The sequence below is a fragment of the Schistocerca serialis genome, chromosome 1, assembly GCF_023864345.2.
Source record: "Schistocerca serialis cubense isolate TAMUIC-IGC-003099 chromosome 1, iqSchSeri2.2, whole genome shotgun sequence".
In the NCBI taxonomy this organism is placed as follows: domain Eukaryota; kingdom Metazoa; phylum Arthropoda; class Insecta; order Orthoptera; family Acrididae; genus Schistocerca; species Schistocerca serialis.
This window is the reverse complement of record NC_064638.1, coordinates 371,907,035-371,928,712: the sequence shown is the minus strand read 5'-3', so window position 1 is coordinate 371,928,712 and position 21,678 is coordinate 371,907,035. Positions and strand designations below refer to the sequence as shown.

Here is a 21,678-nt window from a genome sequence, read left to right as displayed (position 1 = left end):
TAGAGCTCGCCGACACTCTTTAATAGCCTCAGCGACATCCGGCGACCACCGAGGGACTGTCTTTCACCTGGGACACCCTACAGAATGAGGAATCGCATTTTCCACCACAGAATCGATCGCTTAGTGGCCTGCTCAATCACAACATTGATGGCACCATGTTGGGGAGATTCAACGGTGTCAGCAGAGGTTAAGGCTACCCAGTCTGCCTTGTTTAAGGCCCATCTGGGTAGGCATCCATGGGCATGATGCCGGAGGAGTGGTCACTGCCACACAGGTTGTCCGGTGGATAGATGGGATAAGGCCAGGACTGCAAACCGAGAGATCAATGGCTGAATATGTGCCATGTACCACACTGAAATGTGTGGGGGCACCTGTATTTAAGAGGTGGAGGCCGAGTTGTGACAGTAAATTTTCGACATCTCTATCTCAGCCAGTAAGCACAGTGCCACCCTGAAAAGGGGTTATAGGCATTAATAGCTCCCAAAAGTAGGAAAGGTTTAGGGAGTTGCTCAATCAGTGCAGCCAATACATTCAGTGGTACTGCACCATTTGCAGAGAGTTACTTCCTGTGTCGTCCGTACCCTGACAGCCACAGCTTCAAGAGGAGTTTGAAGGAGCTCAGGTTCACTACATACCGAGTTCAGGACATAGATGCAAACTCCACCTGACGCTCTATTATATTCGCTACAATTCTTGTAATATCCCCTGTAGCCAAGAAGGGCAGGGGTCTGCATTGCTGGGAACCAGGTTTCCTGGGGGGCAAAGCAGAAAGCAGGTGTAAAGCTTAGCAGTTGCCATAGCTCAGCCACATGGTGGAAAAAACTGCTGCAATTCCACTGGAGGATGACGTGATCGTGAGACTGGGAAGGCATGAAACACTCAATGACGCAGTCTATGCCTCAGGGTCACCTGCTGCCACCAGATGAGTACCTGGGTCTGAGCGCCCAGTAAGATCTATGTCATCAGCGGAGGCCAGAATCTCCACTTCATCCTCAGATGCAGAGCTTGTAGGCGGCAGTGGTGTGGGTGCCACCGCAGTGCCTTGGTTCTTGGGGGTCTTTTTCTTTTTTGGTTTCTCTTGCTACTCCTTAGGTTTGTTCGGCAGGGATGGCTTCAGTGATTCAGTCTCAGGGAATGAGGAGGATCATGAAGCCCTGACCTGTGGTCACTTCAACCACTGGCAGGTGTCAGCTTTGCCGCTGGTAGGAACCTGGGAGGGAGTGACCCAAGGGACCACGTCCTAGTGAGAGGAACCGAAGAAGACATTCGCTTCTCTGTCTGAAAAGTGGGGACTGAAGTCCCCGATGTTTGGAGGGGGAGGGTTGTTCCTGAAGTAGATGGTGCAGGAGCAACAGGAAGGGAAGTGTTCCCCACCATAAAGGTGGCAGGTGGAATCTGATGACTCTGAGAGCCAACTGTACGCGGCGGAACGGAAGATGGTAGAACCTTTGTCGTATCGGTAGCATAGGTTTAAGTCATATGCATAGGATGTAGCCCCTTATATTTTCTCTTAGTCTCGGTGAAGGTCAGTTGGTCCAGGCTCTTGTATTTCATTATTTTCCTTTCTTTCTGGAGAATCCTGCAGTATGGCGAGCAAGGCTCTCTGCAGCTGACACAGGCGGGAGGTGGGGCACGTGGAGTATTGGATATATGGCTTCACATCATGGCGGTAGACCATCACCCTGACCTTCTCGGGTAATGTGTCACCCTCGAAGGCCAATATGAAGGCACCGGTGGCAACCTGATTATACCTCGGACCCAGGTGGATGCACCGGACAAAATGAACACCTCGCTGCATTAAATTGGCACACAAGTTGATCATCACACTGCAAAAGCAGTTCCCTCTGAAATATGAAACCCTGGACCGTGTTTAAGTTCTTATGGGGCATGATGGAAACAGAAACATCCCCCAGCTTGTCACAGGCGAGTAGTGCCCTTGACTGGGCAGAGGATGCTGTTTTGATCAAGACTGACCCGATCACATTTTGGACAATCCCTCCACCTCCACAAACTTGTTCTCTAAATGCTCAACAAAAAACTGAGGTTTCAGAAGCACGAAAGATTCCCATCAGCTCTTCAACATACAAGGTACTGGGGCAAATAAGATGCGCTGCCATCCTTAACCTGGCATTCCTCCCATGGTGTGGTCAGGGAGGTGAATGATTTGGGGTCGTATTTCTGTGCACTGAATTGACCCCATAAATGATTAGTGACTGCTGGTGTTTATCCAGCACAAGAGATGATGTACAGAGCTTCGTCGCATGTCACCACCCTGATGCCACCCACTAAGACCAGGGGTCTTCCCCACAGGTGGCACCCAGCAGCAGCAAAGGCCACCTGTCAGGATGGCCATTGCCGGGAGTCCTGACGATCCCGGGGGATGGGCATCTACTCCTTGGCATACGTCAGGAGCAACCAAGCAGGCATCAGCAGAGCGATCCCTTGGGGTCAGGGGGGCTACAACCAACAGGGTACATGGCAGCCCCACCACAACGGACTGGATACCATGCTGGATATCAGGTGCAAACGAGCTAAGAAGTCCATTATAGTCATCAGCGCAGAAAGCAACACGGCACATTGGACAGAGGAAAACACACCCAGGAGGTTGAGCTCGCCCAATACCTGGAGAATGGGCGGAAATGCAGATCCATGGTGACAAAGGACACAAGAGGTCTCAGCACATGGTGGACACGATCCACCATGTTAGGCGCCCTTTCCCAATTGGCTCGCTCTTCGATAAAATTTTGAAAAATGGAGGTCAAACCTAACAAGGGACCACCACATAAAGGCCGAAACGCGTGAGACTCCTTTTAGTCACCTCTTACGACAGGCCAGCAATACCTCGCGCCTATTCTAACCCCTGGACTTGCAGGAGGGGAAACAAAGGTAACAGAGTGAGACAAAGTGTGTGTGTGTGTGTGTGTGTGTGTGTGTGTGTGTGTGTGTGTGTGTGTGTGTGTGTGTGTGAGCTTTTCCAAGTAATCTGTCCTTTTGTATACACTGATGTTTACTTCAAATATGTGACTAGGTTAGTTTCTGATTTTTACCTCGATGCTCTCATTTCTTTTGGTTTGATGTGTTTTGAAGGCTTCTGTGAATAGAATTATTTTAAACAAGCAGTCACACAATCTAAAAAGCCCTGACATGGTTTCCACATAACAATAAACAAAACTTTTAACTGCCACTGTGCCATTTAGGAGAATTATACAGATTTCAATTCTGTGATAAGTTTAACAAAACATATCTTAGACTGTCATAGAGTCACTAAAGTCTCTGGGCCAGGGCTTTCATTTTGCTCAAATACAGAGGTTTCTGGTCACCTCTAACAACAGTGATGCACAGTGCATATCTGCTTGAATCACCATAAGAGGGGTTGGTTCTCTAACAGTTGTCAGAAGGAAACATATATTATGTCCAAGGCCAGGTAATGTGTTTGATCAATGTAATTTGTATCTCTTGATATGTGGGATGGATGTAGTATACTATTTTTCCCTTGCCCTGCTTCTCTTGTATAGAGCACATACAAGGGTTGGCCAAAATACAGAATTGCCGAAAACACATTACCATGCTTAATATGGTGTAGGAAACCTGATTGCATTCAAAACAGCTTCCAGTCATCTTGGAATGGATAAATACAGGTCCTGTACATTTTTCAAGGGAATCTTATACCATTCTTCCTGGAGAATAGTGGCAAATTCAGGTAATGAAAGTGAATATGGATAGCAATCCTACACCTTCCCTCTACAGTAGATCAAAAAGGTTCAATAACATTGACATCTGGTGATTGTGGTGGTCAGGGGAGATGTGACAATACAACCTCAAGCTCAGAAAACCAGTACTGGATGACGCAAGCTGTATGAACAGTGGCCCTATCTTTACACAGCATCACCACTGAGGAACAAATATTGTATCGTGTGGTGGACCTGATCAGCCAAAATGGTCACATAATCATTGGTGTTAATGCAACCTTACAGAGTACTCATGGGGGCCATGGAATACCATGATATGGTTGCCCAAATCATCACCAAACTGCCACCATCTTTCACTCTTGGATTGCAAACTTGACCTGAAGTTGGCAACAGTGTGAAACAAGACTCGTACAACCAAATGACTTTCTTCCATTGCTCCACAGACCAGGTTTTATGGCTTCAGTGCCACATTTACCTAATATGGTCATTCCCATCACTGTTGAGTAGTTCCGGAATTCCAGTTTGCTCTGGAATTCCCTGTTTATGGAGCTTCCTTCATGTTTTTTAGATGCTGACAGCATTCATGTGTGTGATATTGCAGTGACTTCTGCAGCTGTCCTCCTCACATTTTTCATTACAGTCCTCTTCAATGACCACCCGTCACAATCAGCCAATGCACACTTCCGTCCACATTGTGATTTAGCAGATGATGCTTTTCTGCTTTCCCTGTATGTGGTATAAATCTTCGATATAGAGTCTTCTGAAACACCACATACTTCGGCTTCCTTGGTTACAGAAGCACTCACCATACGAGTGCCTACAAGTTACCCGAATTCGAGAACACTTAGTACCAACATAATGCACTTGCAACTCTTCACTGAATACTGTTCTGACCGTGACTAACACTTGCAATTTACCAAGAACATTGCACAGGTGATGTTCATGGCCAAATACTACAGCACAAACTGCAGGATTACTGGCACCTGCATTTATGTTCAAGAACATGTTTCTTGCAATGTTTCTATATTTTAATCCAACTCCTGTAGATCTGCCACTAACACACCACTTACAGTTACATGAGTGGACATTTGGCAGGAAAATCATATCTATAGAAGAAGCAGTGTCTGAGGGAGGGATGTGTATTCTAATTACATTGAGTTTCACAGGTAAATTACACACTGTACTTTGCCCAAAACATCAACATATGACTGCCAACTCCTGTATCCTATCATTAAGAACTATCTTAATGGCTGAAAAAGCTGTTTACTTTAACTGAATTGCTCCAAATTATCCTACAAGACAAACTGGGACATGAAGGAAGCAAAATAAGTCAGCACCCTGATCTTCAAGTCAACACAACAAGAGAGATTTTTAAGAACAAACCATGTAATCAGGTTCTTGATTGTTCATCTGTATGTTAACTTCAGTTTAGCTTGTATTCAACTGGATCCCTATGAATTTTACTCAGAGTATTCCATTTAATTGGCCACTATTAACATCATTTTGTAGTGCCTCTATGTAATTTTTATTTGTCTGAAGTTGCATAATATGAGTCTCTGTGGGATTACGACTTCCACAATTGGCAGCAAACCAACAACTAAACACTTGTCAGAGCATAATCTAATTAAATATGGTGTACCTCAAGGATCAGCAATGGAAGCACTTCTGTTCTTTTTGATGTTAACAACTTTAGCTTAAATGTGGGTGCTCATAAAATGATCATATTTGCAGTATACACCACAATTCTTTTAAAAGGGGAAGGCATGATAGAATAACAGCAATCAGTAAACAATGTCACAAAACAACTTAGCAACCAGGCACAGAATAATCAGCTTTTAAAAAGAGTAAAAAAATAATGCACAAAAATTTCACAACACACTGAATAACGATATGTACATCTCATTTCTCCCTACCAATGTTGTGTCAATTGGTACCAGTACAGAAACCAAATTCTTAAGATTATGGCTGCAAAGTGTTGTAAAATGGAATAAGCATATAGACTATCTTAACATAAAATTGAGCAATACCTGCTATATTCTTTGCTTACTACAATCCTGCTGTAGTGAGGAAACAGTAAAGAGTGCAATATCATTCCAACTTACGTTCTCAACTCACATGTGGGGTCACATTTTAGCGAAACTCTAAGGCATCTATCACACTGCAAAAAAGGTCATCAGAATTATGCTTGGTTGCAAATCTAGAGATTCTTGTAAAGCTCTGTCTAAGATCTCTAATACCCCTCCTTTATCATGTATCTACATTATGAAAACCCTTATATTCTCTATAAATGACAATCAAGGATAGCAGATTGGGGAAAAATTGTGATATTCATGATCACCAACCAAACTAAACAAAAACTTACATGTTGTATCATATACAGGGTGTTACAAAAAGGTACGGCCAAACTTTCAGGAAACATTCCTCACACACAAATAAAGAAAAGATGTTATGTGGACATGCGTCCGGAAACGCTTAATTTCCATGTTAGAGCTCATTTTAGTTTCGTCAGTACGTACTGTACTTCCTCGATTCACCGCCAGTTGGCCCAATTGAAGGAAGGTAATGTTGACTTCGGTGCTTGTGTTGACATGCGACTCATTGCTCTACAGTACTAGCATCAAGCACATCAGTACATAGCATCAACAGGTTAGTGTTCATCACGAATGTGGTTTTGCAGTCAGTGCAATGTTTACAAATGCGGAGTTGGCAGAGGCCCATTTGATGTATGGATTAGCATGGGGCAATAGCCATGGCGCGGTATGTTTGTATCGAGACAGATTTCCAGAACGAAGGTATCCCGATGGGAAGACGTTCGAAGCAATTGATCAGCGTCTTAGGGAGCACGGAACATTCCAGTCTATGACCTGCGACTGGGGAAGACCTAGAATGACGAGGACACCTGCAATGGACGAGGCAATTCTTCGTGCAGTCGACGATAACCCTAATGTCAGCGTCAGAGAAGTTGCTGCTGTACAAGGTAACATTGACCACATCACTGTATGGAGAGTGCTCCGGGAGAACCGTTTGTTTCCGTACCATGTACAGTGTGTGCAGGCGCTATCAGCAGCTGATTGGGCTCCACGGGTACACTTCTGCGAATGGTTCATCCAACAATGTGTCAATCCTCATTTCAGTGCAAATGTTCTCTTTACAGATGAGGCTTCATTCCAACGTGATCAAATTGTAAATTTTCACAATCAACATGTGTGGGCTGACGAGAATCCACGCGCAATTGTGCAATCACGTCATCAACACAGATTTTCTGTGAACATTTGGGCAGGCATTGTTGGTGATGTCTTGATTGAGCCCCATGTTCTTCCACCTACGCTCAATGGAGCATGTTATCATGATTTCATATGGGATACTCTACCTGTGCTGCTAGAACATGTGCCTTTACAAGTACGACACAACATGTGGTTCATGCATGATGGAGCTCCTGCACATTTCAGTCGAAGTGTTCATACACTTCTCAACAACAGATTCCGTGACTGATGGATTGGTAGAGGCGGACCAAGTCCGTGGCCTCCACGCTCTCCTGACCTCAACCCTCTTGACTTTCATTTATGGGGGCATTTGAAAGCTCTTGTCTATGCAACCCCAGTACCAAATGTAGAGACTCTTCGTGCTCGTATTGTGGACGGCTGTGATACAATATGCCATTCTCCAGGGCTGCATCAGCGCATCAGGGATTCCATGCGACGGAGGAAGGATGCATGCATCCTCGCTAATGGAGAACATTTTGAACATTTCCTGTAACAAAGTGTTTGAAGTCACGCTGGTACGTTCTGTTGCTGTGTGTTTCCATTCCATGATTAATGTGATTTGAAGAGAAGTAATAAAATGAGCTCTAACATGGAAAGTAAGCGTTTCCGGACACATGTCCACATAACATATTTTCTTTCTTTGTGTATGAGGAATGTTTCCTGAAAGTTTGACCGTGCCTTTTTGTAACACCCTGTATACAGGGAGAGTCATAAATGAGGAAAAATATGTTGTGCAAATTGTCACACACTGAGCTACAAACATAAATTCGTTTTCCACATGTTCCTATGTCAATAAATGATGGTGCAATTGAATGGTAAAAACCTGGAAATATGAAGTGAACTTTTGGGTGTTACTGTGTGCCGACATTGGCCAAGGGGATAGATCGGCAACAGGGCATAACATGCGCGTGTCGTAGGTAGTCTATCCGCTCACGAGAAGGCGAGACATGCAGTTTCAAGCGACGGTCTGCGTGACAACGCGAGCAATGACAGCATCCACATCTATCTCATACCGGTTATGCTAGCCGGGTATTACGTATTGTGGCTAGTTGGCATAGGGAAAGGAACACGAGGAGGGGCTGCACTACTGTACATGTATGTTTTATAATTTGGTTTTTGTGTCCTGGACTTAGTTTTAGGAAACAAGTACAGAGATGCAGAATACAAAATACAACTATACAGGTATGTAGCAGTTAATACAAACAAACACAATACAGCTGTAAAAATCAAAACTAACATAAAAATACATGACCAGATGCTGCAGTGGTGGTTTATAATTACTGTTCGAAATGATGGCCACGATGTGTGTGGCAAAATTGAACTCTTCGCATGAAGGATTGCTGAACATGATCCAACATGTCTGTACTCTTTGCGTAATATCACAGGCATGTTGTATTCTGCGTTGAAGGGTGTTGACATCAACAACCTCTTCTTCATAAATCACAGATTTCAGATGGTCCCACAAAAAGAAATCCATGGGATTCAGATCTGGCGATCTTGCGGGCCATGCTACAGGGCCTCCATGACCGATCCATTTCGAAGGGAAGGCATTGTTCAGGTGTCATCACACTGTGCCGCTGAAGTGAGTGGGGGCACCATCAGGCATGTACCACAGGTTCATACCAGAGGCCAAACTAACGTCTTCCAACATTTCCGGTAATGTAGCATCCAGGAAATGAAAGTGCCGCTCTCCTGTAAGCCTTTGTGGTAGCACATGTGGCCCTATGAGATGGTGATCAATAATACCACACCAGATTTTGGCACCACATCGTTGTTGGTACCCTCACATCACTGTGCTGTGGGGGTTTTCTTCTGCCCACTCGTGCCAATTATGCAAATTCACTATACCTCCTTTGTGAAATACGAGGGCTGTTTGAAAAGTCCGTGCAAAATAAAAATTACTTGTATGTTTGGGGTAAACCTTTTTTTATTTTTTGACATAGTCTCCTTTTAGACTTATACACTTTGTCCAGTGCTGTTCTAATTTGTTGATCCCTTCCGAATAATAGGAATTGTCCAAGTCTGCAAAATAGCTATTAGTTGCTGCAATCACCTCCTCGTTTGAATAAAATATTTGTCCCACCAGCCATTTCTTCAAACTGGGGAACAAATAGTAGTAAGAGGGAGCCAAGTCTGGAGAATAGGGGGATGTGAAACGAGTTGGAATCCTATTTCCATTAATTTTGTGACCACAACCGCTGAGGTGTGTGCTGGTGCATTGTTGTGATGGAAAAGGGCTTTTTTGTGGTACAATCACCGGCCCTTTTCTTGTAGCTCGGTTTTCAAACGGTCCAATAGTAATGAATAATATGCACCTGTAATAGTTTTACCCTTTTCCGGATATTTGATGAGGATTATACCTTGAGAATTCCAAAAGAGAGTCGCCAAAACCTGTTCGGTCGAAGGAATGGTCTTTGCCTTTTTTGCTGCAGATTCTCTCTTGGTAACCGATTGTTTAAATTGTTCTTTGGTCTCAGGAGTATAGAAATGTATCCATGTTTCATCCACAGTGACAAAATGATGCTTAAAGTCCTGTGGTTTCTTCCTGAACAGCTGCAAGGCATCGTTGCAACACTTTACATGATTCCATTTTTGGTCAAGTGTGAGCAATCTCGGAACCAATCTTGCGAATAGCTTTCTCATGTCCAAATGTTTGTGCAAAATATTATGTACCCATTCATTCAAGATGCCCACAGCACTACCAATCTCATGCATCTTAACTCTTCGGTCACCCATCACCATATAATGGATTTTTATCAATGATTTCTGGGGTCGTAACCTCCACAGGGCTTCCAGAATGTTCAGCATCACTTGTGCCCATATGGCCACTCCGAAAATTTTGAAACCACTTATAAACTGTTCTAATCAAAGGTGCAGAGTCACTGTAATGTTCATCAAGCTTCTCTTTAGTTTCCTGAGGAGTTTTGCCTTTCATGAAGTAATGTTTAATCACCACACAAAATTCTTTTACATCCATTTTTTGACAATTACTCGACTTCCTTGTTTCACACGAATGCCAAACACAAAGAAATAGACCAATATGGCTGAAACTTGGTGTGCATTCTATCCAAAGATGCTACTAACTAAACATGACCTCAATATGTGCCGGTGGTGCCATCTCTTGGACTTTGCATGGACTTTTCAAACGCCCCTCGTAGGCTTCGTCGGTGAACAATATTGTTCATGAAAAATGCTGGTCATGGATCTGACGCCATAGGATAAAGTTGCAGAAGTCCTCCTTTGGTAGTCTTCCGGCAATAATGCCTGTACCTATGCATGCGAAAGGGATTGTAACGGGTTCTATGGAGTACTTGCATAACAGTAGATTGTGACATTCCGACCGCAGTGACGAGAGACCTGGTACTTATTGTTCTGTCCTCCGCGACAGTTTGTAACACTTTTTGTTCGTCATCAGCACTGTATGCCGATGGTCAGCCATGACCACTAAATCCTGGAGGTGCTACACATGCACCATACTCCCTCAAGTGCTTGTCCACAGAGTAAAATGTTTTTGCGGATGGAAGGCACCGGCTAGGAAACCTCTAGTGATACAGTTGCCTTGCAATGTCAGCTCTCCCATCAGCAAGCCTGTAGGTGAGGTGGATGTCAGCGTATTCCTCGTTTGTGAAACTTGCCACGGTATTGTAGTAACACTGCGACGCAGCCATTAGCAGCTGTCGACACGGTGAGTGTTGGGCGCAGTGAGCAGTGCAGAGGTGTTGTAAACACGTCATGCACGCCGCAGTCTTACTTCTGCCGCTGACCACTCTTTCCACTTACAGGACACACGTTCCCTAAAATGGGATTGCACGCCCCATTACCGCCGGCAACATGTGATTCACAAGTTCCGATATATATTCACATGCATTACGCAGAGATTTTTTTCTTTCTCGTATCTTTCAAATGCTGGCAGATACACATCAGCTCATTGGCGTGTCATGTGTTGTATCTATGGGTGAATGACGTGTCGTGATTATCGTGAGGCTTGTCAGTATCCTGTTCAATGGTTAACAGGTGTTTTTGTTATAAGTACACAGTTCACCGAGGAGAACGAAACTAACAGTGGTGCGTCACGTGTTACGCATAGCAGCATGCGGTCCTCAACATATTTTTCCTCGTTTATGACTCATCCTGTGTAAAAGTAGGGATAATCGAGGGGCTCAACAGAAGGATTTAGATTACAATGCTGACCTTAGTAATAAAAAGGTATTACAAAGCTAAGCTCATACATGCAAACAAGCAGCAAGTGAAAGGCACATAGAAGTTGCTCCAAACACGTGTAAGGCAGCTTGAGAAGTTATTATACAAAACAATTGTTCCACACAGGTATGGCAAACTCTGCTAGGTCCAGAAGAATTGAATGACTACTTTGTCACATCAGTCAGAGAATTTGGAAACAAAATTAAGGCCACAAACACATTTGCAAGGGATCTTTCTTGAAGGGCCTTTGTTTCATTGGGATAGAATCATGCCCAATGACACCTGTAAAACTGTTACCAAATTATCTACTTCCGCAAGTATGGACTGCTACTTAATGTCTGATTATGTTGTTAAATGAAGAGTTCACATTACAAGTAAGCGACTGAGTTTGATTTTTAATGAATGTTTAGAGTATTGGGTTTTTCCGAATCCACTCAAAATCTCAAAAGTTATCTCAAAAGTTATCCCTAAAATTCAAAAATGGTGATAAACAACTACCCCAGATCTACCAACCACTTTCTATTGCACCAATACTCTCAAAAATATTTGAATCGCTCGTTTGCATTCAACTAAGCAATTATTTTGAAAAGCATGACCTCCTTTACTACAATCTATTTGCAGCTGTTCTGCAAATTGTCACTCAGACATTAATAGCTTACTTGTATTATGTGATCAAGTAAAGCATGTCACTGCATTCATTTTTAACATATTTATAACAAAATTGGAGTATTACGGTGTAGAAAAACCTATATTAGTACTAATTTCTTCCTACCTGAACAACAGAAGACAGTTTGTCTCAATTAGCAATAGACACACCCCCTTAGTAGAAACTGGTACAGGTGCTCCACAGGTCTCTATCCTTGGCCCCTTCTTTTTCATTGTGGCTGTCACTGACGTGCTTCACTGTGTATAACAATCTGCTATGCTGATGATACAACCTCACTTACTTCACATCACGGCTTCCCAATTCTTGATAAGATTACGCACGGAATTCTTGACTCTGCTTTCAATTGGCCTGCAGCTAGTTAACTTTTTTGTAATCCAGATAAAACCCAAAAGATTATGTTAGCACTGTCTACAAATGTAGATAATAAATGTGTCAAACTCTTACAAACTCAGTTGGGAAAAGTGTATCACCCAAGTGTGTAAAAAGTCTCATAAGCATCCCACCTAATGTGGAAACTAAGTTATGGTCAGCAACAATTATCTCTGTATGACATATTTCACACCCTTTCAGTCACATATATCATATAACCTACTCATATGGGGACATTCTCTTCATACCAGTAACATTTTAAAAGCCCAAACAAATATTGATATGTAATCTACAAGGCTGGTCCTAAATAGCACTGTCACCCTCTTTTCACCAGGCTTAGGGTACTCTTCTTCTTCTTTTTCTTGTGCCTTTGCGCAATATTTTCACAGGGTCGGCATGGTTAAGGTCGGATTTGGCATGGTTAATTTAAGGGGTGGCCATATGGCCTTCCTGCCGCCAGTGGCTTAGGATACTATCAGTGGTAAATCTGTATATCTATGAGTCTGCACTCTTTCTTGAAACGACATTAAAGAATGTGTCATCAGAGAAACAATTATGAATATAACACTAGAAATGAGGCAAATATTAACACTCCAAGACACATGCTAGCAATAACATGAAATTTGCATAAAGTTTCCTCTCACTGCTCAATCCTTGTTATTTTTAAAAAAATTAAAATTAAAATTTTATGACTGTCTACCTAAAGTCCATGCTGCCATATGAAAGCATTTTATGATACAGCCCATGCTAACATTTATATAAAATTATAACTGTATATAAGAAACTTAATTTGTACATATATGAACACTAATTTTAATACTTCGATCACAACTATAAGTTGCTATCACTAAGAAAGCCTATTCTACTGCATGTAGTCAATGACAAATAAAGAATCTGAATCTGAGAGTGGTATAACATTTACCAAATTAACTAAGTCCAAGTCAGTTTCAATAACGGAAACCACAATAGAGTATTTTAGACACACGCAAGGTGCAATGATTAAGTTGTATGAACTATGTATTCAATTTCTATTTTATATTTATGTAACTTTGAGCCAGATCCACAATATCACTACACAAATTAGTAACGGATAAAAACATTCTGGCATTATTGTCAAGGTACTCAGCCTTAATGTCTTTATACACTAGGTCAACAATTTACATGCAGATATTGAAGTAACATTAGAAGCAAACTGCCTACTGTAATTTGGAAGTAATGTGCTTATTAGTCAAAAACACTGTTATAAAAAGTAATGTAGTATAATTTCTCACAAAGCTCATAAAATATTCTGAAATATAAGTGCGGCACGAGATGATGTGTAACACACTGTAACTTATGTCTTGGGCAACTTTCATAAATCTTTACAATTTTAATAGCAATTTTGTCAAAACTATCTTTCCAATAATGTAAAATCATTTGTCAGTTATTGTAATATTCCTTACAACTGTGTGACAGTTAACACATAAGTCAGTTGTTATGAGTTGGTTGTGTGCTCAGTTCTAGAACAGTTTTTGTTGAGAGCAGTCACAGAAAAAGAGTTCAGGCTACAAAAATGTTAACTGCAGCAATGAGGGATTAAAATCAAAGTTCAGTCATCTGATTACAGAGTAGTTAGAATATGACCCAAATCAACACAGTCCTGTGCCAAAGCAATACTTTTCACATGAGAGTTAAATTATACAACCAACTTCCTGAAAACATAAATGCAAACACAGAGGTCAAAATCATTGAAAAATCTTTAAAGTCATATTTACAACATAGCTGCTTTTACTCCAATGAAGAATATTTAAATGTATGAATTGTACTATATACGTATTTATATCTAAAAACAAAGATGATGTGACTTACCAAACGAAAGCGCTGGCAGGTTGATAGACACACAAACAAACACAAACATACATACAAAATTCAAGCGTTCGTAACCAACGGTTGCTACATCAGGAAAGAGGGAAGGAGAGGGAAAGACGAAAGGATGTGGGTTTTAAGGGAGAGGGTAAGGAGTCATTCCAATCCCGGGAGTGGAAAGACTTACCTTAGGGGGGAAAAAAGGACAGGTGTCTGTGTATGTGCGGATGGATATGTGTGTGTATGCAAGGGGGAATAAATACAATTTGACATGCTATTTTCTGCTATCCCATTATTGCTGTAATGTTTAAGGGTTCCAGGTAGTCCCTCAATAATAAACAGTTTTACTCAACTGGGAATGCAATTTTTTTTACACACATTCACTCACCAAATTTTACAAGTATTAAATAACAAAATAGCACCAACAGCTATTTTCTGTGACCTATCTAAAGCATTTGACTGGGTACTGCACAGTATTCTCATAGATAAATTGATATTTCATGCAACTGATGGAGTAGCCAATCCATGGATGGTGTCATATCTAACCAAAAGAAAGCAGAAAGTTGTACTTTGTAATTCAACCAACGTAATCAGGGAACAGCCTCCTGACTAGTGATAAATCATATATGGGGTTCCCTAAGGTTCAATCTTAAGTCTGCTATTGTTCCTCGCACACATAAACGATCTTCCGTCTAATATACAAGAAACAGAATCATTTCTTATTGCATATGACACTAGTATTGTAATCAATCCAAGCATACATAGAGTAACTGAAGAAATGATATCCACTGTTCTTAAAAGCATCATCAACTGGTTCTCTGCAAGTGGTCTCTCAGTTTAAAATAGACAACAGCATATTCAGTTCTATACGTTTAGAGGTGCTGCACTGATGATTAGTGTCAAGAAATAATAAATAAATTTTTCCGTATCCATACTGATGAGAGTTTAAACTGGAAAAAACACTTAGTTCAGCTCCATTTGCACTTGCAATCATTGCAAATCTTGGAAAGACAAACCAGTAAGCTGATGTATTTTGCAAATTTTCATTCAATAATATCTTATAGAATAATGTTCTAGGTTAACCCATCTTTAACAAAGTCTTCATTTCTCTACAAGGTGCTGTAAGAATAACATGTGGCACTCACCTACAGTTTTGCAGACATCTGTTTAAGAGGTCAGATATTTTGACTACTGCTTCACAGTATAGTTATTGTTTCATTACAGTTCAAAACAAACAATAAATTATATAATTCCAATACCAGGAGAAAAAAAACATTTATTAATCCACATAAGGTTGCCTTCAGCAAAAAAGGGGTGCACAATTCTGCACCCAAAATTTTGATCATTTACTCAATGACATATTATGTCTGACATACAGTGAAGTAAAATTTGAAAACAAACTGAAAATTTGTCTCCTGGTCTACTACTCATATGCTGTAGAAGAATTCCTGTTACTGTAATGTGTAAAGGTAGCAGGCAAGAATTACTAACTCAAATCTGTATATTTTAAAAAAGCAGCATTCAGCTATACTTCCACATTAATTTGTTATCTGAATCTAAAATGACCCTGTTCCACTTCATCATCATTTATCATGTAAATGATCTATGGAGCATGAAACAAACTGTCTCCAAATATTTCCGAGAAAATACAAATGTGAAAGGGGTCTGACAATAGGGGTTACTTGTCTACATCTGCTTCTTATAGGTGTCACTGATCAATTACAACAATAGATAGACCAAGAGTTGTCCTAATATGAAGCAGAATTTTAATACTCTGCTTGGAACATAAGCTTAGTTCATTTCACCAACATAATTACTAGAATCTCAACAGTATTTCAGCTTTTTAAACCAACGTCAGTGGTGTAAATACTGTCTACCAAAACAAATGCATTCTATTCAGAACTGTACTAAAAGGCTCACTGTGGTATGACATTGTGGAGAAGTAGGCATAAAGACTAAAATTGATTGCTAATGATATCAAAGTGTTATTTCTGCCACGGCTGATTTCTGGAAGGTTTATTTCTTTTGTCTCAGTGTTTTTATTTTATCGGGGAGTTTCTGAAGTCCCCCCCCCCCCCAAAATCTCTACCACTATGAACATGAATATCTACATTTCTTTCTGTTCAAACTTAAATTGCATTCAAATAAAAGATCCAAGTCCCACTGCAATACATGAAAACTGGTAACAAAAACTTGTTATAAATTTTAGTTTATACATACTTTTCTGACATGCTTTCACAAATATAATACACTCCATCTTAATTTTTGATGTCTAAGGTGCTGAAAATTCCTAGGACTGCTGAGCCCCACCCCCTCTCGAACTACTCAGACACACACCACAGGTTGATCAACACCATGTGGGCTGGTTGGGGGTCTAAACAGCAGGCTCATCAGACCCTTGGTTAACATGAAGTTCATCTGGAGTTAGTGACATCTGCCAGAAATTTAACTGAATTATGAAAGTATGTAGCAGTGCTAAAATCAAGGTATTGAATGCAAAATTGATGCCAGGACTGAAAAATAATTTAGGGAGAAGCAAAATGTTATGGGTCGAGCTATTCCATCAGTCAGAGAAAACAATAAGCCTACCAGGGCTTCTGTGGCAGGAGAAACCTCATCAACATCCAATTCCTGTCAATCTAGTTATGAGAAAGGCAGTTAGAGAGTACAGAATATCTTATGCCAGAGGAAGTGACGAGGTTAAAAACTGTAATTGGCATTAGTCTGACAGAAAATAACAACATAAAGTCAGAGAAATAATCAGGACGTCAGGTATGTGGATGGGGCCAGGGGAGTGTTTTCCTGTGGTTCTGCATATGTTGGAGGCCATCCTTCCGACAGCCATCTCACCCACAAAACACAACAGTCACAGTGCTAAAAAGAGAAAGAACACTATCCATCGGAGATTTACCCCTACAAATGAAAATAGGTAAGGCAGAAAACCCAACACCTTAGATCCATCATGGACAGGAGACATTGGCTGGTTAAGTAATTGTCAATATCAATGAAATTCTCCGAAAGCCGTATTACTAAGATGTTATTTTATTTTGGAAGCTACCAGTTTCAGCATTTCACTATGCCGTCTTCAGGCCCCATACGCATCTCTCCAAATAAACAATAATGTCATATAGTGTCACAAATCCCTGGATGTCATGAATTCAAACGTTTCACAGGTCCTTCATTTGAAGACTTGATAGCAAGTCTTTTTAGCAATGGTTGCGGGACTCAGCTGTTCAACAGAGGATGTCAAATTAAACACCTTTCAGTTGTCATCCTTATTTGACTGGGCAACCAGTTTCAGCATTTCACTATGCCATTTCAGGCCTCTGACCGATGTGTAGGAATATTCTACCTCAATTGTGATCAAAATAGGGGCCAGCAACACTGGTAGTAGTAGATATTTGTTACAGTGACCACTTCAACCCTCACCTGCTGACTTTGAGGCAGGTGATGGTTGAAGTGGTCACTGTAACAAATATCTACTACTACCAGTGTTGCTGGTCCCTGTTTTTAATCACAAGCAAGGTAGATTATTCCTACATGTCGCTCAGCTCAGGGGCCTGAAGATGGCATAGTGAAATGCTGAAACTGGTTTCCCAATAACCCAATAAAATAAAGCTGACAATAGATGGTTGAAAGGTGTTTAATTTGACATCATCCAGAAATTAGTTGAGCTATATAACATTATCGTTTATTTGGAGAGATGCATATGGGGCCTGAAGATGGCATAGCGAAATGCTGAAATTGGTACGCTCCAAAATAAAATAAAGTAACATCTTAGTAAGATTGCAGTTGGAGGATTTCATTGATACTGACAGTTACATCTAAAAGCAGTTAAAATAGTGACAAAGAGACAAGATCAAGACAGCTGGCAAAGGACGTACGAGTACGTAAAACTTTATATCTGGTAATGATAAGTACTTTCACAGAGAAAATGGAGGTTAGCACACTTTCTGGGTTGTTGAGGGTGGTCATTTCGTTTCCGCAATTGACAGTGTAGTGTGTATGCCAGGAAGGCATATGCCTGAAGCACTGGCATTTAAAACACCACATTGTGGGTGGGAAACATGGGTTCACAACACAGATGATTTCAACCTTTTCTGGAAGTGAAATAAAGAACGGATGAAACTGCTAATCTCTACATTGTTTTCCAACAGGCCTTGTTGCATATAACCTACGATGTAGATCTCTCTGCTCTATAAATGTTCGAGTACTTATTATTATTATTTTTAGTGAAAGGCCCCAGAGAAAAATTAATCCATGTACCATGTTGAGGATCTTATAGCGTGTGATGGTAAAAGGTGCATCACCAAGTTGTTGATGAGAAGCACCTAGGACTGGGTACGATATGCCGAATTAATTAAGATGGAACTGCCTCATAATTTTAAGGAAAGAGAGTTTGTCAAGTACATTTTGAGTATTTTCCACACAAAAAAATCACTTAAGAGAGAACCCTTCATCTGTTTGGGCACAAAGACCAATTACGGCAATGACTGTGTGCAAGTCACTTGATTTTGTTTTTCTCCCATGGCACAGCCAAGAATGGAAAATTCCTCGAGTCATAAAAACTGGCGATGAACTGCGGTCGGTCTGACAACAATGCAAGGATCTTGCACACACTAGCTGATAACTTTGGTTGTTTCATAACACCAAATATCTGCCATGATGCCGCTTACTCCAAATGAGATCTCTTCCCACCCAGTCAGAGCAAAGGCCACCTGGCATGATGGTCACTGCATAGAGGGTCGGTGCTTCCATATGGACAAACACCTGCTCTTTGGCATGTGAGGGGAGATGACAGCTTGGGCATTAATAGTGTAATTCTTGCTTGTACAGGAGGGCTGCAACCGTTTGAGCGTCTGATGACGATCCCCCCTCCCTCCATACCATACTGCGTACTGAGCAAGTTTCCCCATACAGCCTACACAATCTGTAAAACAATTTTGAAGAGGTGGAGGTCAAACTGAATTACATGGTGTAATGTGAGGGAACGATGAGAGATAAGCCAGAATTGATCTCCTATAAGCAAGCAGAGAATTGGACCTAGAGATTAAGTCGGAACAAAGATATAGTCAGAGTAAAATGGTAGCACAGAAAAGGAAGAAGTACTACAATGGCTTGAGGCTTGTACGCTCAAAAAACCTGAGAGGTTTGTGGGGGAGTAATGACTTATTCCCCAGGAACAGCTTGCATAGATTTAGTCCAGACAAACTCAAAATCTTAGAGAGAGAAGAAAAGGAAGGAGTTAAGATTAGTGTTTTAATTGCCATTGACAATCAGGTCATTAGGGACAGAGCACAGGCTAGGTTTGGATAAGGAAATTAGCCATACTGTTTCCAAAGGCAACTGTCATTAGCGATTTAATGAAACCATGGACAACCTGAGCCTTGATGGAAATTCAATTGCAGTCTACCTGAATTTGAATTGGTGTCTGATCAGTGTGCCATCTTGCTTACTGTTTGGTCACAGGTTTGTTTAGTAAGTGTGAGAGAATTGCAGAGATACTCATGATACTTTAATGCTAAAGGCTACAACAGATATATTTTATCACACAAAGGTTCACTGCTAAAATTCTAAGAGCATACACTCATGAAGTATCAAGCAACATTTTAATTCCTCCAATACACACCTCACAGAATGATCATAATGAGGAAACTGGAAAAAAGACATTCTGACTCATCATTTCCACAGACAGTTCATGTATATGATAGGAAAATAGAGGTAATGGTGGTGGTAGGGGTGGGTGGGGTTAGTATGGGGGAAGGGAAGGAGGGAGGGAGGGGCAGGGAGAGTGAGCAGCAACAGAAGTACCCAGTATTAGTGGAACTAGTTACCTATACCACTTATCTATGTCAGCATTCAGAGTTAAACAAAGGATTACAAAAATACCAGTCTCACCATCAGATCTGACCTGGGCCAGTGACAAGCACACCATACACTTATCTAACTTGAAAATATGTACTACATCAACTAGTGCTGCAAATTAACAAGTAAGGCTTTAGCTTTATTTAACAAACTCATTCATAATGGTATCTCAGTAATTAAAGTATTTATGGTTGCTCAGAGTATGTGCTGATAATAATGCAGATACAAACCTAACTCTTTCATTATCCCCACAACATAATGGTTCTTTGGGTGTATTACAGATCCTCCAGTTTCATACTCAAAACCCTCAACATTTACAGTTGCCAATCTGCCTCCAATAGCTCCTTGTTCATAAACGTCTATTTTAATTCCTTTTGGTCCAAAGAGTTTTCTTAAGAAATACGCTGCTCCTGTTCCACCAATACCTCCACCAATAACTCCTGCAAGTGAGTGATGTGCTTTAGTTCATATTCTTTAATCATCAGACTGACAACAGATTAATAGTGACAAAGAAGGGCAAGTTTTCGAAAAATTTTTGATTTGTTTTGGCAGGACACTATATCCTGTACCTTGTTATGAAGCATAAATTTTTAAGCGCTTTAAAACTAAGTGCCAGTTGACCCCTCCCCTCCAAATTAATCTAATAACAGACTTAAACCCAAATAATTCATATCTGTAAATTAACATGGATTATTGTAATTCAAGTACAAACAATGTGTACCAAACAACTAAACAATTCAAACTTTTAGAAATTGAATATGGTTTGTGGATGTGCGTACTGCTGAGTGAAAATAAATGACCAGAGGCTGGTGAATTTATTGTTTCTTGCATGATGCAAAATTATGGTGAAAATTCTTACAAAACGGACAAAAGCAAAAGGCTTGGACTGTCTGTAGTATCTGGTAAAACGGTGTTACATGCATTTCGTATCAAGCTGTAACACATACAAAGCAACGGCAGTTCACCAGTTACGTGGAACAGAAATTATACGAAAATCCACAGGTGGTAAATGTATTTTTCTATTTTTTTAACACACAGTGCACTTGTCGTCACGTTTCTAAACTTTGACACCGACTAATAGAGTATATTCTCTTGTCCTCTACGGCCTGAGTGTCCAACGAATGACGGCGCGGGTTAGGAACTTATTTCTCATTTCTCTACCATTCGGCTCCCACAATTTTACTTTTAGGGGTGCCCGTATCTGCAGAACGCCTTACTAACATATCTCTTAAACCACTGTGGATACTACAGAAGAAAGTTTACGAAGGCTGAATGAGATTCGGTTGCAGTTGTAAACTTCAGCTGTCATTATCTATTCGTTTTACCGGCATACTAGCATACAGTACATAGTTTCAAATTGCACCTTACAGAAAATCGGCATTCGATTCCCTGAACCGTACCTATTCTCGGTACTGCAGCATTAACTCCCAGTTGCAAGCAAAAGCTCAGCAGAAATATACGAAACACCTGCTTCCCTCTCATTATTAACAGCTACACCTGACCTATCTCCAAACTTCACACAGTGCCTTCTGCGTTCTGCCTGGTATAGGTAAACGCAATTGACTTGACGGAGGTCACTAACGGCAATCGACCCATCGAAGTAGATGAAGTTGGGGCAGCAGGAGGCAAACACGGGCATAAGCGGCCCGCGTGCTTTCTCCTTTGCCCCGCGATTGTTTTATCATTCGGAATTATTTTAATTTAGTGACAAAACTGAAATACGAGTAACAACTACACAACTACAACTGAAGAAACACCGATCGTGACGTCAATTACCACC

At 41.0% G+C, this 21,678-nt stretch overlaps 1 protein-coding gene across 1 annotated transcript in view; it reads right to left on the bottom strand.

Moving 5' to 3' along the window:
* Nucleotides 1-21,468, bottom strand: part of LOC126470627 (prenylcysteine oxidase 1-like) — a 79,585-nt gene extending 58,117 nt beyond the window's left edge. The window contains exons 1-2 of the mRNA XM_050098597.1: nucleotides 21,299-21,468; nucleotides 20,129-20,338 (exon numbers count right to left, since the gene is read on the bottom strand). Coding sequence (XP_049954554.1) covers nucleotides 20,129-20,338; nucleotides 21,299-21,380 — 292 coding nt within the window. The 5' untranslated portion in view covers nucleotides 21,381-21,468. The remainder of the gene's footprint in view (nucleotides 1-20,128; nucleotides 20,339-21,298) is intronic.
* Between the last annotated feature and the right edge of the window lie 210 nt (nucleotides 21,469-21,678).